Here is a 23701-nt window from a genome sequence, read left to right on the forward strand (position 1 = left end):
CAATCAATCATCAAATTATTGAAAAATTTAAATGTAAAAGGTTAAAATTAACAAGTGTCCATGCGAGGCTAGTTAAGGTGTATAATATATTAATTTGCCTTGATTTTGATAAGTTTTTGATGTTATTTATACCTTAAGTTGATGAATAATGCTATATGTATTAATTGGTACATTAATTAGTATATCAATTAGTATATTAACTGATAATGTGACATAATTTTAGAAGTTTTAGTTATTTATAATTTGTATAATGAGTAGAGCCAGTAATAATGTCATAAGGTATGTTGATACACTAGTTGATATACCAATTAGTGTATGTAGTACAACCGTTAAATTGATGAGTTTATATTTCCAATCACTCATCAATTGAATATATTTATTATTGAATGTTTCAATGACTTTTGAATTTGTATACAACTAATTTATAATTAATATTTCAAATTTTCTTATATAAAAATAATATTTTAACAAATTTCAAGGCTCATTAAATGCAATATAATATAAGTAATTACAAAAATTATTAAGTGTTTTAGGAATATCACATGGTTGTACTCTTTTACTAATCATTATACATTATGTTCACTCCGATTTTACAATCACCCAATGAGCTCGTTTAGAATGTGGGTTGGTTTTTTGATTTTTTTTGTCTATTTTAGACTGAGACTAAAAAATCTCGTTTAAGATAGGCTTTTTTGACATTTGTGAGAGAAAAAATAAACAGTTCCGATTTAGAACACTAAATTAGCAGCTCTAAAAGCATCATTAATGAGTTGGCAAGAAAAAAAAAAAAAGGCCAAACTATCACATCAATAGTGAGATCTGCATGATGTCATGTCATTAGTAGTGCATTAGTGGTGCTAAATTAACAGTACGAAGCATTTTTCAAAAATAAAATGATTATAAGTTAGATTTGACATTTTATCCTATTGGGCTAAAATAACATATTTTGTCTTATGTGATTATTTTAGTCTCAATAAGACATCCCAAACGAGCTCAATATAAAATTATAGGTTTTACATTTTTCACCAATCACAATTCCTTTGGAGCACCTAATAATTACCCAGTAATTACTTATTGAATAATACTATATGTATCAATTAGTATACTAATTAGTGTACCAACTAGTATTATATTATTATTATTAACTCCATCTATTATATAAATTATAAATACTCAAAACTGCAAAAATTATGTCACATCATTTATTAATATATTAGTTAGTACATTAATTAGTACATATGGTATTATCCTACTTATTGGCATAACCCAATATAAAATGAGTCAGGCTAACAAGTAATTAAAAATATTTTTATTTCATTTAATGAGTCTTAAAATTTGTTCAATTTTAAATAATAGGTTAAAAATAGAAAACTATTAAATGCATATAATATAATTAAGGGTATACTGGACCGTACTGTTGGGCCCGTGAGGGTCCACTATGGGTCCCGTTTTGATAATTTGAACCGTTTAATGTGTACAAATCGTCGAGTACTATATGCCTGTAAAAAATCACGTTGATCGGATATCGATATCTATGTGATCAAAATAATTTTTTGTCAATTGTTAATTTGTTCACTGTCCAATTTTTTTAATACGAAACTGATTTGATCATATAGCTATCGATATCCGATCAGCGTGATTTTTATTAACATATAGTACTCGACGAGTTCTACATATTCAACGGTTCAGATTATCAAAATAGGACCCGTGATGACCCCCACGGGCCCAACAACATGGTCCAGTCCGGTCCCGGACTGAACAGAAGCCATAGAGCAAGGATCCTCTAGAGTGATTTTTCCCTAAAGTTTCCTAGAGTGCTACATTGTGTGGTTGAGATTTACTGGCAAGTCACATCAATTTTTCTGATGTGACTTGCCAGTAAATCTCAACCACACAATGTAGTACTCTAGGAAACTTTAGGAAAATTTCACTCTAGAGGATCCTTGGTGGAAGCGATACCCTATAAGTAATAGGTTAAATATAGAAAGCTTTTAAACTCAAGAAAATTTAATGTAACATTAAATACATATTAACAAATTAAAATTAAAAAGTTACAAAATTTAATACAAATTAAGGTCCCGTTTGGCAACATGATTAAGACTAATTTAATCCATTAAAAACAACATAGACTAAAAAGTCAATAACATAAAATGTCATAGCAAAAACATAATCATCTCACTCTGTCTCTCAAAAATTATAAAATAAAATAAAAAATTCATTCCAAGAATTTTTTTTTATCCAAATTAAAATAACAAAAAAATCAAGTCAAAAAAATCCTTCTCAAAACAAGACTTTATCAAGTGCCCCCAGGTATTCATTTAGCATGCAAATTACAAATGCAGGGATTTACCAGAACTATATTTAAATACGTGTGTTTAAATATTAATTATAATAAATTTTTAATATTTTACTCTTAACAACAAAAACAAGATGAAGGGTTCGTTTGTTGGTTGGGGGGGGGGGGGGGGGAATAGTGATGAAAATCATTAAAAAAGTGAATTAATAAGTTGCAGTACTTTTTTTTTTTTTTTTTTTTAATCTTTTTAGTTAAAATGGTTATTTGTTTTTTGAAAAAATTAGGTGCAGACCTCCTTAGCAGTTGAAGGATTATGAAAAGATTTGTAAGTGGTTGGGTCCCTTCACATTTCGAAGTTAGTTGTTTAGGTTCTTTTTGCGCACCCTTTTTTTTTTGTTTTTTTGTTTTTTTTGCCCTTCATCCAAAATTGTTCAGAGAAATTTCTAATTTACTTATTTTCTATCAAAAAAATTTCAAAAATGATTAGAAAAATTTCATAATTGCTTAGTTTCTTTCAGAGAAGTTTTAGAAATTTCATTAGCTGAAGGTAGCCAACTCAGTGAAATTTTATCATTTTTTTAATAGAATTCATATTAATATATTATTTGATATATATCGATAAGAGCATTCTAAAAATACAAATTTGATTTAAAATGAATATCTAAATCAAAAAGTTATTAAATTTTTAAATTTTTCAAAAAGTAAAAGACATTGAATGAGAAATGTGTATCTATTAGGTTGGAATTTAATAAATAAGGGTATTTTTGTTTCAAATGATTTAAATAAATATACTTTTTGATTTTTTATAAAAAAATTTGTAAAAAAGTGAAGAGACAATATGACCTAAAAAATATAAAAAGATAAAGAAGTAAACTTTTGTAAGGAATGCAAATAGTACGTTACTATATTTTATCTTATAAATCCTAATATGAGACACTTTAAAATAAAAAATTAAATTTTTATTTTGTTACGTATTAATGATATTTTTATGAACAAACTTATAAACTAACTTATTTACTTATTTAAAGCACATTATCTCTCTATTTTTCACATAACTTTTTAAAAATAAATTAAAAAAATTAATTGATAAACCACTTCTCAAAATAACCTTAATGGTTGATTCTCAAAAATGAAACCAATGTCCCAACAAAAGAGGGAAAAAAAAACATTATATTAATGAAACCAGATATTGACCCTCATCATCCTCATCGGGTGGGGTAAACCCACTCGGAGCGGGTCGGGGGAAGTTGACTTATCCTAAACAGTGTACTCGTAGGAGGGTAGCTGTATCTTAACTTCTTCAAGCTATAAAAGCGTAATTCACGCACTCAATTGCTTCAAGATAGAGAGAGAGTGAGAGAATCCGGAATCAGATTTTCGATTCTGTGGTTTTGAATCAATCTTCCAGATCGGTACACATTTTTCTCGCTCTTTCTTTTTCTTTTCGATTCCGATTATCCTTCTGCTACTCTGTCTTTTGATGGTGATTTCGATTCTATTAGTGCTTATGTTTTAATCTGATCTGATTTTATTTTATTTTTTCTATGAGCAACGAAATCAATTGATTTTTCTTGGGATTTCTTGTAATTTTGTTAATTAACCTATTTATTTTATTGGGTTTGGTGGAGGGTTACGCTTATCAAATAATAAAAGTCGATGCTTTGGTGTATTTTCTTTATATATTGGGTTTGCTTAAGGTTAATACCTGATTTGGTGGATTGTTATGATGATCTCTTCCTACAGATTTTTTTGGTTTATTTTTTTTGATTGCATGATTATCGAATTTTGTTCTGTATTTTTGCTATTGTTCTGAGTGCTTAAGATTCCAGAGTTCTAGTTTAATACTTTTCCGTTATCAATTAATTTTTTCATGTGCATAATTTACTCATATACGCATGTATGCAAGTTTGTATGTCTATATTCCATCCAACAAACAAACAAACAAAAACAAGAAGGAAATTTCCCAACAAACAAATACAAACACAAAAAAACGTTTTTTTTTTATTATATATAATTGCGTACTAATTTTACACTGGTTTCTTCTTTGTGCTAGTTTGTTTGTTTGTTTTTTCGGAAATTTAGCCAAAACCCTTGGACCCTTATTTGGTGAAAAATACAGTCCAATTTATTGTGCGTCATAAACCCTCTAAGGAGAAAATAAGGACAACGTAAAATATATATATATATATTTTTTTTCTAGGATAGAGAGTGTTACTTTCAAACAAAGTACCTGTCAAACAAAGGAACATGTTATTGGGAGATAAAGTAACATGTTATTATCAAATAGAGTAACATGTTATTGTTTATATCAATTTCGACGGTAATATATATTTTTTTTCCAAAAATTTCATAGTCAACATGGATCTTATTTGATAGATATTGATGAGAGAATTTTAAAAATATTAATTTTATTAAAAACCGATATTTACATCAAAAGTTATATTATTTTAAAATTTAATATTTTGATAATAATGGTATGTGTTGCACTTTTGAAGAAAAACTTATTGTGTTTGTCCTTAATTCATTAAAGTTTTATTATGAGGGGATTTTGACCAGATCCCCTTGTTTTTTTGTCCCCCCCCCCCCCTCCCCTCCCCCATCTTTTATGTGCTATTTGAATTCTAAGTTAAATTGCAACTCTACTCTTTATTTCATTGTAAAAAATTTTTTGGTCATCTCATCTCTGGTTTTTTATGCTTTAATTTGCAGGTGCAATGGCATTTACTACCAAACAGATGTCTTTGATCGTAGCAACTTTTGGTATATTGTCTTTCATATTTGGAGTGGTTGCTGAAAACAAGAAGGTTATTTTCTATTCTGAACTAAAGATAAATCCTTCAATATCTTCTACGGAAGATTTTGTTTTTTTTGCTCTTAGTACCTTCTTTTGTTACAGTATCTCTAGGAGGAACTTGATGAGCTTCTGTGTTTTTTGTGTAGAAATATTATTTGAGTATGTTACTGATCGCTGATCGTACTGCAATTCAAAATTTCTGAAAATAATTATGATGCGAAATGAGAATCCTTTAAGAACAAAGGCTTTGCAGATCCTTATTTCATTGAGAGTTGAGTGGTCATGATTAAAACTGAATGGGGGCTGGGGATGAGTTTAGTCTTTGTCTTCATAAAGCTTAAACTTTTTGTTATTCTTTGTCTTGGTAAGCTTGCTTTTACTAAATTGGATTGCTAACAAGTACTGAGATTGAATCGCATTTCTAGTATTGGAAACAACCATTCAAATATTTGTGTTGCTAAGTCAGCTTGCTTTCTTGTGATAAGGAATGGAAAATTTTTTCTTTTAACATCTAGTTTGGGTTAGAATGCTTTCCATTTTTTCTCTTTTCTTTCACTGATCATTACAGCAAGCAAGGTGAACAATAACTGCAAATGTGCATCTCATCTTAAATGCGCATCATAGTGCTTTATTGTCTGCGTTTCATAACTATTTGGAGGATAATTGCTAATCATGCTGTAGTGCTCTGCTAGATCTAAATCATTAATTTCATGTAGACTTTATAGTATCATCTTAAGTTCGCCAGTTCTCTTGGCATTCAACAAATTCCTTGCCCCTAACACTTCGATTATTTAATTGGATTTGATGGAATCTCTGTTGGTGGAATCAATGTGTAGACATCATCACCCTTCAACTTATATCATTCTGTTCACTTCAAAAGAGTCTAGCAAATACATATTTAAAATATCTTATTTCGGTGTCTGTTTCCACTTTCATAGCTACAGAGCTGTGAACTTTGTTATCTTATTGATTTTTGTGGGGTTATATGGCATGATTGATTGTTAACAAACTGGATTGCAAAAATGCAAAAAATGAGTGCACCGAATGCTAATCTTTTTATTATACAAAGGAAAAAGCAAAAGAAAAGAATTTATTACAGAGCATGGGATATAATATTCATTCATTTTCTTATGTCCTTTCCCAGCCTACTGTTTTATAATATTCTTTGTCTTGTTATTATCTTCCACAGCCGGCATCTGGATCTGCAATTACAGGAAAAGGTGTTGTTATTTGCAAGTATCCATCGGACCCCACTGTTGTTTTGGGGTATCTGGCCACTGCTTTTCTTGCTGTCTCGACTGTGGCTGGGTACTTGTCTTTGTTTTACCCTTACAAAGGAAAGTCTATTCCACAGACTGCTTTGTTCAGAAGCACTAGCTTTCTTGTATTCTTCAATATCGCTTTGTAAGTATATCTTTAGCAGGATCTCATATTTACAACCTCATTTTTTTCTTTCTTTGTAGTCATTTGCTGGTTCAATTTGCCACCCTACCCTATTGGCAGTTTTAGATTTTATATTTGCCCTACTTATTTGTGTGAATGAGGAGATGTGGATGTCATCCTTTCCTATTCACTGGATGGTTGGATATTTTTTCTGTCACACTTTCTAATGAATAAAGCATCCAAGCAAATTTTGCTATTAGGCTAACTAAAATCTTATATGTATAAAAGTTTGAGACATCTATGATAAAGGACATGGATGTTTTTCTCTCGTAGTCATTGATGTTCATAATGAATTTTCCAGTCATTTCTTCTAATAACAAACTCTTAATTGATAATCAAGAACTATTCAATATATTAGGGAGAGGCGGACAAAAGACCCCCTGCCAAAAAAAAAAGGTGATTAAAGAAAAAGGAAAAATGAACGAGAAGACAAAAGAAGAAAAAAGAATCACATGGAAGGCACCTTTGAAGTTTAGTGGAATTTTATAGATAAGATCATTAAAGCCTAAGAAATAGATTACCTATCAAAATTACATAATAATAAAAAAAATCCAAAAAATAAATCAAGGGCCACAGACCATTAAGTAATCTGCCTTGGGCTTTTTGGTATTTTGGGAGCTCTCAAATTTGAGAGGCTTATTAGGTTGGATGAGAATATGAACTTGACAAACCCAATTTAGTGGTGTATATGAGTTGCATTTCCTGAAGAATAAATTAGTAGTTCAGAATCTTCAGATATTGCACACTAGTTTAAATGTACTCCGCTTAAAATATGAGTTGCAATTTTATATCTACAGAGTAAGTTATTAGAAAAATATATATTTACAGAGTATCTTATATTCGCTGATGGTGAAATCACAGGGGTACAGCTGGATTGGCAGCAGCGTTTCTGTTGTGGCCTACAATAACTGAGCAACTTCACCTTATCCACAATGTTCATTACAACCTGGAAACAAGTTGCCCAACTGCCAAGACTGGTCTCCTTGGTGGCGGTGCCTTTTTATCCCTTGACGCGTCACTCTTCTGGTTGGTTTCCCTAATGCTAGCTGATAATGCCCGAGAGGACTACTTTGACGAAGTAGAATCAGGTGGTAAAGGTGATCACGGACATGTTCTTGCCTCTGATTATGATGCAGATGGAGCATTAAAGCTAGGTGCCTAAGTGGTGTTCTGTACTTGAAAACACTCTATATCTTTAGCTCATTAGATTTGCATTTCTATTATATGCTCAACTATTGGTAAGAATTATCAAACATTGAATGGAATTCAACTCCGCTGTAAATATTGTTCCCCACATATATTTTCTGTTTTTACCAAGACTGGTTGTGTGGATATGATTCTATCTGGTAGTAGACATGAATGTCAAGGGTTGTCTTATACATTTTCTTTCCTATTTGTATTTCCTCTGAAGCGATTGATTGCAAATAAAATTGATGCTTCTGTCAACTATCCCAGAATTGGATATCCAAACCTAAAAACTCTACAAAGCATTTGGTTGCCAAGCAAGGGGAATGCAATGGGCTTGGCAAGTTCAAAAATTCTCAAGTTTGTCTTGACTTTGGCATGGTGACTGCTAATATGTATCATGTTGGTGTATGCTCCGCTCCAGCAGGGGTTGAACTTGGTGAAAAGGGCTGGCTGCTTGTGAAATTACTGTCAAATTAAAATTAGGGAGTTGGATGAAGTTGGGAGCTTTTACGCCAGTGGGCGTCATGCCAAGAATTGAATTTAATGAAGTTAGTTTGATATCTAAAAGAAGATAGAATTATTAATTTTTTAATTTTTCTCTTTCACTTTTTATATTTGTGGGTGGTGGCGGCGGCGGCTTGTGGTGGCGGCATGCCAGTTGTGGTAGTGGTTGTGTGGGTAGGATGGGTCTGGCGAAGGTTATAGTGGTAGTGAAGTGATGGCAACAGTTGTGATTGTGTTGTGGTGGCGGTGGTGGTAATGTAATAGTGGTTTGGCGGTGATGGTGTGGTGAGGGAGGACCCCTCAAAATTGAATTTGTTTAATTAAATAGTAAACTTTACATGACTATTTTGTTTTGCAAATGTCTAGAATAGCTTTAAAAGTCTTTTATATTAGTAATTCAGATAAAAGATAGACAACTCTACATATATTTGAGGGGTTTCAAAGTTCATAAAAAGTACAGATTTTAACTCAACAAAATTTGAAAAAAAAATTTATGAAAAAAGTTAAATAAATTAATTTAAGATTGTAACAAAACACTATTAATCATTTTTTTATGGGATTATTTTTTTCAACTCCTACATTATAGATCTTTACTTGTTTGAGGACCAAAAAAAAAAAAATTGCATGCTAGCTCCGGTCTGTTATTTTTTTGGCGTCTCGTTACGAGTTAAAATATTCTAATAGCTGTGAACACAAGTAACAACTGTTTTTAGATTTTCAACCAGCAATTGACCCGTGTAATGCATGAGTTAATTTTTTTTGAAATTATATTTTACGTTACAATATGTGTTACAAAAGAATAATATTAATTTTAATTTTAATTTAAAATAAAATTTAAATTTAAATTATTTATTTTAATAATTTTAACCTTATCGTTCTATAAAAGTGTTATTTGAATACTTATACATAATAAATTTAGTTAAATTATTTGTTTGTTTTGGTAATTTTAGTTCTATTGTCCTATAATAGTGTAATTATCATATATTAAAAATAATAGTTAAATTGGAGGGAGAATTAGTAACATAAAATTAAAGGTGATTTTAATTATTTAATTTTCTTTTATAATCATTTGGAAAATAAGAATATATAGAAATAGAAACCATATAAAATTTATTTAAAAAATTAAATATAAATATGGTGTAATTGAATTATCATATAATGATTTTATATGATATATATTAAATTATTATAAGATAAAAAAATAAACACTCATTTTGATATTAAAAATAGTAGTTAAATTAAAAGGAGACTTAATAATATAAAATTAAAAGTGATTCTAATTATTTAATTTTATTTTTATATTTATTTGGAAAATAAAATATGTAGAAATAGAACTTCAAAAAAAAATTAGGGCAAATTGCATATACCTCCCTCGAGGTTTAGCTAAATTACAGATACCCCCTGAGGTTTGTATTTTCATAACAATTTGTCCCCTGAGGTTTATATTTCATAACAAATTATCTCTTAATTTCTTATACAAATATAGCATTCAGGGGGAAATTCGTAATTTCTCAAACCTCATGGGGTATCTGTAATTTAGCCAAACCTCGAGGGGTATATGTAATTTGCCCAAAAAAAGTATTTAAAATATTAAATATAAATATGGTGGTTGGATTAAGAAGAAAATACATAAATTAATTATGTACAATATTGATTTTTTCTTTATTATTATTTTTGAATTATTCATATATATTATATATAGATATATACAATTTAAATTAAATATAAATATATTTGTAATAAATAATTTCATATTAAATAAAAAATTTAAATATAAATTAACATTAAGATATCAATAAGATAGACAAAATATATATATATATATATATATAAAATGCATATAATCGATCACATTTTATGTTGTTTCTATTTTGTGTCAAAAATAAAAATAAACATTATACTTCTAAAATTTAAAGTCTCATTGATTTTAACTAACAAATAAACTTTTAATTAACTAAAACTCTAACAAAAATATGTAAATTGATGTATCTATAATTTGTTTTTTCTTCCAAATTTCTAAAACAGGGATATGTACTTTTTAAATTTCGCAGTTACTATTTGTGTTTTTCGTAGTTACTATTTGTGTTTGTTATTATTACTAGGGTAAATTACACCGACATCTCTTAAGTTTTGAAAAAAATATAACATACTTCACAGTTTATTATAATTATATTAAGTTCCCGTGATGTTTTAATTTACAGAATACAAAGCCATTTTTTATCAATAATTCATTAATTATATGAATGAAAAAATAATTTTAGATATTCATTTTGATTCATTTAGCATTTCGAAAAGGAAAGTCAATATGTTCATATTAAAATTATAAGTTTTATTATTGTTATTATCACAAAACCTCATGTAAGATCAACCTAAATCATCATCATCATCATCAAGGATGGAAAATATATAGAAAATAAGTTTTTTTTTTTTTTGAATAGAATTTGTATAAAATTGATTAGTATAATTGAAATTTAGTTTATGTAGAATTCTATATGTAAATGGAAAAGGCATGCTGATATAACTTTTTTCGAAAAAAAGTATGTCCTTATAAATTTTGTTTGTGTAGAACTCTATATGTAAATAGAAAAGGCATGCTGATATAACTATTTTGGAAAAAGGTATGTCCCTAGAATATGGGAAAAATACTATATATATATATAATATATCAAAACTTATCAATTCTAAGTTTTGACTTAGATATTCGTTTTTCATAAAGTTTCAATTTTTTGATTTTTTTTTTTGATTTTTTATTGAGATCTATCAAACAAATTCATAATAAATATGAAATTCTAAATATATATATATAACATTTTCACTGAGTTTGCAATCTTTAGAGTCAGTGAAATTTCACTAACTTCTATAATAATTAAAATTTCACTGAATTTGTAGTCAATGACAATAAAATTTCGTTCACTAATTCAATGAATTTTACTATTAACTAGTGTTACTATTACTGATTATGAATCAATGAATTTCTCTATTTCTAAAATAATAAAATTCTTAAATGAAAATTTAATCATTGGAAAAATAAAAAATTACAAATTTTGTGTACCTAACTCAATTTGAGGTACCATAAAGGCACTATAAATTTTTAATTTTTTTTTTTAAATTCTTCTAATTATACTCCTTAAATTATTAGTCAAATTGAAAGAAATCAATGAAGATCAAAGTTTAAATCAATGAAATTTCACTTATTGAAACCAGGACAATTGCAAAGTCAATGAAATTTCTGACTTTAAGTTGGAAACTCAGTGAAAACTTAATTCCACAGGGCTTGTTTGGTACAGCTTTGGAACGTTAGTTCCAGGGCTTATTTTGTACATGATGTTTGTTTACGAGTCCGGCCAGTTAATCGGAACAGTATTTTTTTTTTTTTTTGTGTTGCAATTAACACATGTTAATTTTTATATATTCAATAAAAAATATTTTCCGAATTTTTTAAATTTTTTTAAGAGATTTGAATAGAATTTTGAGTTGTGTGTTTGGTTATGAATTGTAAATTTTTGTATCAAATATCATGTCACATCAAAAATTTCCCACTCAATTCAAAACTCTTTTCAAAACTCATTTACTAAATAAATTTTTCACACTCAAATCATAATTCCAAAACTCACAAATTCAAAATACAACTCTATTTTGAAATCATATTTATAAAACTCTACCAAACGCAAATTGTTTTTCTTTTCAAAATTTTATATTCATTATGGATCTAGTTTGATATATCTTCTCAACCACATGATTCCAAAAATATAAATTTTACAAAATACGAAATTTCAGATCAAAAGTTATTAAATTTAAAATTTTGAAATTTGTCCTTATCTCCATAGAATTTTGAATAGAATAATCCTTCGTAGCTCGAATCTCTCTTCCCCGAATCTCTCGACTGCTCAAAATGACGTTGTTTTGGGCAGTTTTTTTTTTCTTCTTCCGTTCTTATGTCTGAAGCAGATGAGAGAAGAGAGAAGAAGAGGAAGAGGAAGAGGGAGAGAAAGAGAATGAGAGAAAGAGAAGAGAGGGAAAGAGGGAATAGAGAGCTTCTTTTTTTTTTTATCCAGCCCGAATCTGGAAATGATGAAGATGATGATGTGAAAATAGTGGATCTGGATTTGAAAATGTGTTGATGATGATGATGGTGATGGTGATATTGATGAAGACGTTGTTGTTGATGATGAAGATGTTCTGGATCTGAAGAATGGTTGATTTTTTTTTTTTTTTTGTTGGATTTGAAGATGAATGGTTATTGATGATGATGTTGATGAAGATCTGAAGATGAATGGCTTGTTGGGTGGTTGATGATGTGATTCTCTCTCTCTCGCTCTCTGCTACTCTCCTCTTCTTCTTTGTTCTTTTTTTTTTTTTGAATTTTCTTTTGCCAGTTATTGGAGAAAAAAAAAAATCAAAACGACGAAACGACGCTATTTTGAATTTGGGCTAAATTTGAGCTCGACAGTTTTGAGCTACGTAGCATAACTGTTTTGAATATGAAAATTTTAACTAACAAATAAATTGTTGTTGTCTTTAAACTCTTACACAAATATGTAGGGGTGAATTATATTAGCGGTCCCTGTAATTTGAGATTTATGTTACTTTAGTTTATGACTTTTCAATTGTGATGTATTTGACTTTGAATTTTGTATCTTGTTCCAAATAAGAATAATTGAAGACATTGTTAATCCATTTAAAGGACAAAGTCAGTAATTTGATAAAATATAAATTAGTTTGACAAAAATAAATGGCAAAAAATTATTTTTAAAATTTTAAAAATTATTTATACTCACCAAAGATAAAATTATAAAAAATGACAAATATTTTATATTTTTATTTTTTTTACGAAATTAATTTTTAATATATGTTTGGACGATGATCATATAACGAGTAATTGTTTTTTTTAATTTTTTTTTATGGTTATCATATAATATATGATTGTATTTATTGTCAACATATATTTTTGTATGATTATCATTTAATGGATGATTATTAGGTTTTTAATCTATTATCAATATGTTTAGTATATAAAATATTTTTAGTTTTGGATTTTTTAATTTCATGAATTGGTTTAATAATAATGTAAAATTGTCGCCATATTTGACTTTTGAAAAAACAATAATTAATTTAATGAAAATAAATATCAAAAAAATTATTTAAAAAAATTATTTCTACCCTCCCAAAAGATAAAATTATATAAAAATAATATATTTTTAATTTTTAGTTTCTTATAAAAAATTTATAAAAATAGATTCTGAAAATTAAAGCATCCAACTTTATAACCAATTTTCTTTTAACATTATTCATTAAAAAAAATGTCATTACATTTCAAACGATATATGAGTTAACTAACATAAAATAAATTGTATGACAATATTTGCCTTTCAAATTGAGGAACAATGTTTTCAATTATTCTTATTTGAAATGAGATTCAAAATTAAGAGTCAAATGTATCACAATTGAAAAGTCAAGGATCAAAGTGACGGAAGCCTCAAATTATAGGGACTGTTAGTGTAATTTATGGTCAAATATATCACAATAGTTCTTATATTTTGATCCTTATATCATTTTAGTCTTTATAATTTTAATTGGTTTGATCTTCACTCTAAAATTATAATTTGTCTAAATTTGGTTTGATTGTAATAAACCATTTGTAATAAACCTTGTTTGGAGAAGCTTTCAATTTTTTTTTAAAGGGCAAATTACGATGGTGGTCTTGTCGTTTTAGTTCTTACTCTTGCAATTGGTTTGATTTTGATTATCAATTTATGACTATATATCTTAATTTTCTCTAATTAGTTACAATTTTTAGTATTTTTTTTAATAAAAATATGCACATAAGTTTTATGTGTTATATTTTTAAGTAAAATTATAGACTTATTTAACTTAATGAGTTAACTTCAACTAATTTAGTAATAATTTTTATTTAAAAAAAATATTAATAATATTATTAATTGAGCCAAATTAATAAAATTTAAAATTAAGAATTAAATTTGAGTTAATTGAAAATATATGGACAAAAATGATACAAGGATAAAATATAGGTAATATCGATGTAATTGGCCCTTTTTAAATTTCTTATTTGGCGATCCAAACGGAGCCTTAATTGTGTTTTTGGTTTTCCAGTTTGTGGTCCTTCTTCTTCTTCTCGCATCGCAAAGCAAAACCCTAACCTCCCTCCCCTCGACTTCCATTCAAGACCTTTCCTTTCTTTCTCGATCCTCCGACGTCGGTTTTCAAAGCCCTGATTGGCTCGCCGAAGGACACAAATCTGAAGATTTTGATCCCATTCTCATCAATACCAGCTATGGTACGTGTCGTCTTGCATTTTGGCATATTGTTCTTTGGTTCTCTGTTTGTTTGCTGAGAAAATTTGGAAGAAACTGAAAAATTCGCAACCCAACAGAGAATAATTGGAACATAGTTCATGATTGGTTTTGGTATTTTTCTTTTATTATTTTCTTCATGTTGTTTGATTGTTATTATTTTGTTTTTGTAAATTAAGTCAAATGAAGACGAATCAGAACACAACTGTAGTTATTTCAGACATTAATTTCTTAACTATTAATTTTTGAATTGCATGTGTTTGGGTTAAAACCTTGACCTGACAACCTTTGAGGTTTTGGGTTCAAGTCTTGGGCCAAACACTCCGTGCACTATGCCAGAGGTTTGGTCTGTATCCAATATTTTCTCTCTCAAATACACATTAATGTGTACTATTTAGGCATTGTTTATGTGTTTGGTTTACTTGTTCCTCATATGTATATGCATATACCCGGGAATAGATGTCTGTAAAGAGGTTGCTGAGTCCTTCTCACATGCTCCTGTGCATGGCTATGCTACATGAGCTCGGACTTGGGTACAAATATTGGGTACAACTGTGTGTACCAGCGTTCATAAACCTAAATTTTTTAGGTGTTGAGATATGTATTCAAAAGTTGGATATGGCTATTATGGCGACGAGCCATAGACATATATTGCATACTAGCCATTGTTGGCACATGCCGTGCGTCAATATTATCCATGCCCCTAATTCTTCTCCAACCACCCATGCCACAAACGGAAAACTAATGAGCAGTTACTAGCGAATTGAGGCCCTTATTTGATCATGCAAAGGTAATTTAGGTAAATAAAATACGTTACTTACTTTTGTCTACACCAATTGAGATGTTTACCTTATAATATAGTATAGAAGTATATATTATATAATACTAGCATTTGAGTCCACACTATGCGTGTGCCATTATTTTTTGAAATCGAGAAGAGGAGAGATTTGATGGTTGAAGCCGTAAAAACAATAAAAATAAATTAGGGTAAATTATAATTTAACCCCCTGTGATTTGCCTAAAAAACACGGAGCCCCTTATAGTTTTATTTGTAACACTTAAACTCCCTATACATCATACCAAAGTGCAATTTTCGACAGAAATGTTTGTTTAAACAGAATGTGTGTTGCACAACCATGAATGGTGAGTGGAGCAGTTTTTTCCGTCCAAAAACATATGAAAAATGACCAAAATACCCTTATTGCCATGTATATATATATACAAAATGGTGTAGTGCAACAAAGCATGGGCACACTCTTGGATCATGACACAGGTTCTTTCTCCCTCATCATATAAATATACAACACCATCACCTTCTATGCAAAACCACCACCATCACGTTTTATTTCTCTCCTCATCTCATCACCATCACCTTCCATGCAAAATCACAACCAACCAACATCACCACCTTCATATTCCATGCAAAACCACAACCAATTTCTTATTCCATCCAAAACCACCACTCAAAATCACTACCACAGCTTCTCTCTCTAAAAATTATCCACAACCAACTTCTTATTCTATGCAAAACCACCACTCAAAATCACCACCATAACTTCTTTCTCTAAAAATTATCCAAATCCACTTTTCTTCTTATAATTCAAATTAGTAACAAACCCAACCCATGTAATCAAACAATTAATATGTGTAAATATTTAGATTTTTGAATTAGCATTGATGGGATTCATATCAACCAAACCCACTTTTTCTTCGGCCTATTTTCCGAACTCCATAATTTTCTCGATTCTTAATGATTTTATCCTGTTCTTTCACTAATCTCCTCATCTTGCTTTATACTTAATCCTACGCTATCTCGTTTTCTCTCTTCTTCCTGAAATGGGTGGTTTCAGCATACCTAAAGTTGTCCGAAAACTAACTTCACACATTTCAAAGAAACATCTCCAAATCTATTTCTTTTTTTTCATTATCTGCCGTCTTATGTTGCTTCATCTATAGCACTTTGTAAAGGGTGGTTCTTGGTTTTGACGAATCTGGGCAATGGTGGTGATGATGATGGTCACGGTGAGAGAGAAGATATATATATATATATATATGGAGAGAGATACGAAGTAATACAAGATCACTTTTACTTATACAAGATAATTGTTGAAATATATATTATATATTTAAGTTAATATGTATGTATATATATCATATATGTATAATTAAAACTACCCATCATTTCTTTCATATATATCATTTATGTATTATATATATCATATATGTATATCATATATCAAATATGTATCATATATGTATTATGTATATCAGTTAATATGTGTATCATATATGTATAATTTAAATTCTAGAGAGGGAGATTTGTTTGGGTCTAAATTCTAGAGAGAGAGACACGTATTTGATGTTGGTATGAGAGGTGTGTGGTTTTCCATGGGATGTCAAAGAAGAAGAAGAAGAAGAGAAATACAAAAAATTTAAAGACAAATCAGAGAATATTCTGGTTTGTAATGGCATTAAGAAGAAAATTAGAGAAATAAATAAGGGTAATTTAGACTTTTTACAATTTCTGTTACGTCCGTCCAAAATTACACTTTGGTATGAAGTATAAGGTGTTTAAGTGTTACAAATGAAACTATAGGGGGGTTCCGTATTTTTTGGGTAAACCACAGGGGGTTAAATTATAATTTACCCAATAAGTTAAATGTGGATATTGGTTTATTATTACTTGTTTGCCCCTTTATGGCAAAGAAACAAACAAAAAAAGCTATCTCATGCATAGGTGTGTTTTGGGGGAAAAAAATTTATTGCGTCACTACACCAGCTTAAGTGTTCACATATATTAATAGTATAGATTCTTAGATAAAATGTTGTAAATTAAGTAAAGGTATACTTGAAATTATGTAGGAGTTAGGCAAAAGTATGAAATTTCTCTCTCTTGTCCATGTGAGAGGCTAGAAATATGTTTCTTTACTAGCAAATGTGAGTTTTTTTTCTTCTTCTTCAAACATGGTAAAAAGTTAGAGAATTCTAGTGCCTAAATTGGGTAAAGATGTCGGATACATATCCTACACCCTTACCCTTGCCATACCCAATGGGCACGGGTACTTTGGGAGAAATAGAAGAGTTGAAGTCTTACTCCAATGATAGACCTGTTTGCTGTTTTATGGAAGAACTGATCCTGTAATTGTGGTGGTTTAAGAATAACTTTAAGCGGTCTTCAAGTAATTTTGACAAAGCTTTGTTGAGTTGACTGGTGCCCACTTCCTATTTTAGTTCTGTTAGGTGTTTATGTAGATTAAATATGATTTTTGAATTCCCGTTTGAAATAAAAAAAAAAAAAAATATATATATATATATATAAAATTAGTGGTGGAAGAGTTAAAGTTGTTAAAATTTTCACTGCACTGATCTTTAATGGCTTAGAGAAGCAAGTCCCGAACTCTTGTGTGGTAGATAATTGGACACGAGCCGGTAGTGGTAACTTGAAACAAAATACTGAAATGATGGTTACTGATGTTTTTTGGTTTTTTTTTAGGCCTCTATTTGAGTCAGCCTCAATTTGTTTCTCTTGGGAATAGTAGATTATATGCCATCAATGATGTGGGTGTTAGATAACCAATTATCCCAAAGGATTAAGTTATTAGGATATGGCCCTGACATTATATATCAAGCTATCCAACAATAGGATATTTTTTCATGCCTTCATTCGAGCAAGGTTGGTGGAGTTTGGTCAAACAAGACAGAAACTGACGTATGGGGCCATTATTTCTTATTGAGTTCAATTTTGTGTTATAATCACACTCACAAATGGTGTTTGGATTGTGACATCACTTGTTCGATGCTTTATTGCAACTCGTGCTTGAGTATTCACTGGTTTCATGGTGATTACAAGGTGGTAGCTTTGTTACCAATAGTTGCTCAGTTGTGTGTACATCAGACAGATTGAAAAGGGTGCATCAGTATTGAAATGACCATACTGTTTATTCATGTGGAGAATCACCTTTATTGATCTCTTTAATAGGCTAATGGTTACACACACACATTTATATATTCATATCATGGATATATTTGTATGTATGGCCCTATTATGATACTACTACATTTAACTGAACTAAATATTTGTTTGCACAGGCTGCAAAGATTCTTGCCAATTTGATTGTAATGGGCTCTGGAATTTTGGCTAGGGCTTTTGTTCAGGCATACCGTCAAGCACTTGCAAGTAAGTTTGTATTGTTTTTTGGGTAAAATCTAGTTACCCCCTTGTGTTTTTTGCCTAGAGCATTTTAGCCCCCTAACTTTTAATATATGCAAAGACCTCTCATGTGGTTTCGATCTATTTTGCACTTTATTTTCCTACCGTTACTAATTCAGTCCAAATTGATTGAAATTGTCACACACATGCCTATTTTGAGAGTTGGCATAAAAAAATTCAGTCATAGTTGAGTTCTGATGCAAAAACAAATCAAAACAAATAAATAAATAACAAACAAACAAACAAACAAACAAACAAAAATTATGCCTTTTTTTTGTCTTCTTCTCTTTTCGAAAGCCCTAACCCAAATCCTAACCCACCCACTCCAATCACCTTCCCCACCCCCTCCCACCATCCCAGAAACTTGCCGTACTACCTCCCTCGACACCCAAGACACCCCTTCGCTCCTTCCTTTGCACCCCACCAACCCCTCTTACCTCAACTGAACCCATTTCTTCTTCTTACTCTACCACCACCCTTTCCACCCTAATCCACCTCTTTTCTTTTCTTTTTTTCCTCCCTTCTTCTACCACCACCTCTGTTCCCCACCATTTTAGGTGGCAATCTTAACCTTAAGCAGCTAGCTTGGAGGGTTGATTACAAATGTGCAATACTCTGACTCAAACTGTGGTGTGGGCTTTCATGGATCACTTATCCACTTGACAAATGTGTAGCATTATTTTGGGAAAACAATATTCAAGCACAGGACTCTATATCGATCTGAGTTGTCAGGGTATAACCGAATATTTCCGCCTAAGGTTGACCTGTGTATGTTGCCTCATGGGTTAAAATATGCATGTAAACCAAACCAAACCAAATCAAATTAAGCCTTAAGTCTCATCAAATGTGGTTGGTTGTATGAATCCTTCTTCTCCACTCGACTCTATCCAAGGCCATTTCATTAGTCAAATTAAGGAGATTTATATCTTTATTTACTACACTAGTTTACGTCAATCTAAGTCTACCATTTCCCCTAACACTACCATCTACCGTTACTGTATCGCATCTTTTCATTACTGCTTCTATTGGTCTCCGTTGTATATGACCAAACCATCTGAATCTATTCTCTCTCAATTTATCTTTTATCGGCATTACTCCTACTCATTCTCGAATATATTCATTTCTAACTCTGTCTTTTTTAGTCTTGCCACACATCCACCTTAGCATCCTCATCTCAACAACACTCATTTTATCTACATGTTGTTTCTTAGTTGCCCTACATTCCGTCTCATACAATATTGCTAGTCTAATAGTCGTTCTATAGAACTTCCTTTTTAGTCTAATGGGTACTCGTTTATCGCACAGTACTCCCTTCTTATCCAAACATTTTCACGCTTTAATAGATATATCATCGGGTCCTAAAGCTTTATTCAATTTCATCTTCTCAAATGCAAACTCCACTTCAAAGTCTCTAATCCTATGCTATAATCTATAGTTTTGATTTTCCTTATTACTGCCTACTTCCTCCCCTTTTGACCTACCTCTATATTCGTCATTTAACAACTTCTCAAAATAGTTCTTTCACCTCTCCTTAATCTCTTGATCCTTCACCAATACCTTAGAGTTCTCACCCTTGATGCACTTAACCTGATTAAAATCTCTTGTTTTCCTCTCTTATCTTAACAAGTTTGTATATCCTTTTCTCTCCTCCTTACTATCTAGTCTAATGTGTAGGTCATCATAGGATCTCAACTTAGGCGCCCTCCCTACTTTTTTGACCTCCTTATTGGCCGATCTGTAGTGCTTAAGGTTTTCTTTAGTTCTATCATTCTACTATTTTTTAAAGCTCTATTTTTTCGTTTTTATTACCGTTTGGACCTCCTCCCTCCACCACAAGTTTTTCCTAAAGTTGGGTCCCTTTCCTTTCGACTCTCCAAGAACTTCTTTTGAGATTCTCCTCATACAAGTGTCCATCGAGTTCCACATAGTGTTAGCATCATCTTTCAAGTCTCAAGTGCCTTCTTTATCTATTTTAGTTTATCCCCCTTTTAGGTCCCACCATCTAGTCCTACAACGCCCACTATCTTTTCGAGCTTGATATTGTCCTTTAAAGCATAAATCGAGTACCAAAATCCTATGTTGAGATGTCAAGTTCTCTTCAGGAATCACTTTATAATCGTTACATTTTAGACGGTCCTTTTTTCTTACTAGAAAGTAATCTATTTGGCTCCTAATTGACTCACTCTTGAAAGTTATCAAATACTATTCTCTTTTCTTATACATAGTATTGGCCACCACTAGGTCAGAAGCCAATGCAAAATCTAAAATATTCTCTCTAGCCTCATTTCTATCACAAAACCATATCCACCATCCACCCTCTTATAACCTAGTTTATGTACTCCTACATGGCCATTGAAATCATCATCCATGACTTTGTTCTCTCATACGAGTATCTCCTGTAATACCTTATACATTTGGTTCCAAAAAACTCTCTTAGTCTAATCATATAATCTTACTTAGGGGGCATATGCACTAATAACATTCACTATATTATCTCCAATAATTAGTTTAACTAACATAATCCTATTATCTTTCTATGACCGCAACTATATTTTCTATATGACCCTTGGCAACTATTATTCCTACCCCATACCTGTGTCTATCCTTATCGCTATAATATAGCTTAAAATCAGTATCCTCTATTTCCCGAGCTTTGTCACCCGTCCACTTAGTTTCTTGTACGCAAGTTATACTAACTCTTCTCTTAATCATGAAATCTACTAATTCCATAGTCTTACCATTTAAAGTTTTTATATTTCATGTGGCTACTCTAAACCTATAATTTTGAACTAGCTTTTTTATCCGCGTTCATCCAAAAAAATGCAGAAATCTTTGTCCATTTTTCATTGCACCCAGGGGTTGGTGCGACGCCCTTTGCTCACTTTTTGAAACACCCGGAGGCAGATGCATCGCGTCACTTGAGGGGAACGCCCTAGCATTTAATCGATTTAGAGTATTAGGCTTTATGTCATAAAGGATCTGAGCGGTTTTTTTACGTGTTAACCGTTGGCTACCAAACACACAACTTGGGACCGGCAGAGTTGTTAAGTAACCCCGACGGAGTTGGTTACAATATGCATGTGTTGAATAAATATTGCAAACAACAGAGTTTTATTTATTTGTCAGCATAAATAATGATTACTGTTATCTATCAATGCTTTGACTAAATAGATTTTCGTCTGGTTAATTTTAGATGCATCAAAATCTGGTGTTGCTCAAGAGACAATACAGAATACAGTCCGTAGAGCAAGCAAAATCATGACGGAGCAAGAGGCAAGGCAAATTCTTGGCGTCTCTGAGCAGTCCACATGGGAAGAGATTGCAAAGGCCAGTGTTTCTTACTTTTGTGTTTCATGTGTGCATTTTTATTGAGTAGTGCTAAACATACAGAAATATTATACAAAAAGATGTGGCTAATTGTGGTCCCATCTCATCATTATCACAAGGGCCATTATTATCAACATAATTTACAAGCATGCCGCTGTCATATCATTCTGGAAGTTGATTCTGTATAAAAATTCTGGTGATATGATTGAGTGATGATATACAAATAGAAAATTCATACAAAATTTTCATACATGATGTTGCTTAATGGTCACTGTTCACTTTAGAACAAAACATCCATAAAGATGGTTTATATTTACAAAATGCCACTGCCATGTCATTCTCATGGTGCTTTTTGTATGAGTTTTATATATGGATAGAGTTTTCCTATATGATTTTCCATTTTTATTTGTTGCATAACTAGGTCCTAAATGGCTTTCTTCAATGTGTGCAGAAATATGATAATCTATTTGAAAACAATGCTAAGAATGGAAGCTTTTACCTACAATCGAAAGTTCACAAGGCTAAGGAATGTTTGGAACCTCTGTATCAATGCAAAGATCAGGGTACTACTGCTGGTTGAGAATACACACTCTTGTTCTTGTATAGTTGATCTACTAATTGATGATATGAAAGATGGAACTCTTGTTGGTTTGTCTTGTGTGTTTTAAGTTTAAATATTTGTCGACTTTGTGTCACATTTTATGGTAATTGCAAGCTGTCCGTAGAGTTAGAACCATGCTCAATTTTGATGGAAAAACTAGCTATTTACAGAGGTGGATTGTTTGTCAAAAGTGGGCAATGCCAGTGTAATGATGAGTATTATTAGAACATTATGTCGTACATGGTGTAATGTGAATGATTTTGAGATGTTTGATAAATTAACAGTTATTCTCCAAAAAAACTATGAATTGTTTAAACAAAAATGATTGAGACCTCAAACTTGGAAATTTTCATAATCTCAAAATAATCTGGACCATTCATGTATTTGTTTGTTTTTTTTTTTTTTTCTCATCTCTCATGTGAGTGGTCTGGATTATTTTGAGGGTCATAGGTCCTCAAATTTGGGGTTTCAATCATTGTTATGTTACACAATAGCTTCATTCCCCCCTCCCCCCAAACAAAAAATACTTCATTTGTAAATATTTTTTATTTTGTTATTGTAATGTGTTATCTAAAAAATATCTTTAAAAAAATAAATAAAATTAATAGTTTAAAAATAATTTTTGTTTATGGTACAATTTTTAATTATTTCATTTAATAGTTGTAAATAATTCTATGTAGTTAGCTATAAAGTGTTGTTTAAAAAGTCTTTAAAAAAAATTTATTAGCTCAAAAATAATTTTAGTTTATAGCAAAATTTTTATTTTTATAATTATTCGTTTAATAATTGTAAATATTTTTTATTTATTAATTCAGGCTATTAGTTGAAAATAATCTTGTAGACATTTAAAATCAATTATTTTTAGAGTTATTAACTATTGAAATAAAATATAAAAAACTTTTTTTATAGTGATTTAAAAAAATAAAATATATTAAATCATATTTAAAAATTAACAAAAATTGATAAAAAAAATTATTTTAAATCTCAATAAATGTCATTTTGAAAAAAAAAAATACATATTAGTAAG

The 23701-nt window shown here is 30.4% G+C and overlaps 2 protein-coding genes across 2 annotated transcripts; both read left to right on the top strand.

Annotated features, from left to right (window-relative positions):
* Positions 1 to 3428: 3428 nt before the first annotated feature.
* Positions 3429 to 7979, top strand: LOC114317993 (uncharacterized). Its single transcript, XM_028264803.2, has 4 exons — positions 3429 to 3708; positions 5006 to 5100; positions 6280 to 6494; positions 7395 to 7979. The coding sequence occupies exons 2-4, from the start codon at positions 5011 to 5013 to the stop codon at positions 7693 to 7695; spliced, it is 606 nt and encodes a 201-aa protein (XP_028120604.2). The 5' UTR covers positions 3429 to 3708; positions 5006 to 5010; the 3' UTR covers positions 7696 to 7979.
* A 6286-nt stretch (positions 7980 to 14265) lies between these two features.
* Positions 14266 to 22724, top strand: LOC114317994 (mitochondrial import inner membrane translocase subunit PAM16 like 2). The gene is made up of 4 exons (XM_028264804.2): positions 14266 to 14520; positions 18626 to 18713; positions 21940 to 22073; positions 22525 to 22724. The coding sequence occupies exons 1-4, from the start codon at positions 14518 to 14520 to the stop codon at positions 22651 to 22653; spliced, it is 354 nt and encodes a 117-aa protein (XP_028120605.1). The 5' UTR covers positions 14266 to 14517; the 3' UTR covers positions 22654 to 22724.
* Positions 22725 to 23701: the final 977 nt, after the last annotated feature.

Source organism: Camellia sinensis, chromosome 6 (assembly GCF_055761805.1).
Source record: "Camellia sinensis isolate YWXY chromosome 6, ASM5576180v1, whole genome shotgun sequence".
NCBI classification, from domain to species: domain Eukaryota; kingdom Viridiplantae; phylum Streptophyta; class Magnoliopsida; order Ericales; family Theaceae; genus Camellia; species Camellia sinensis.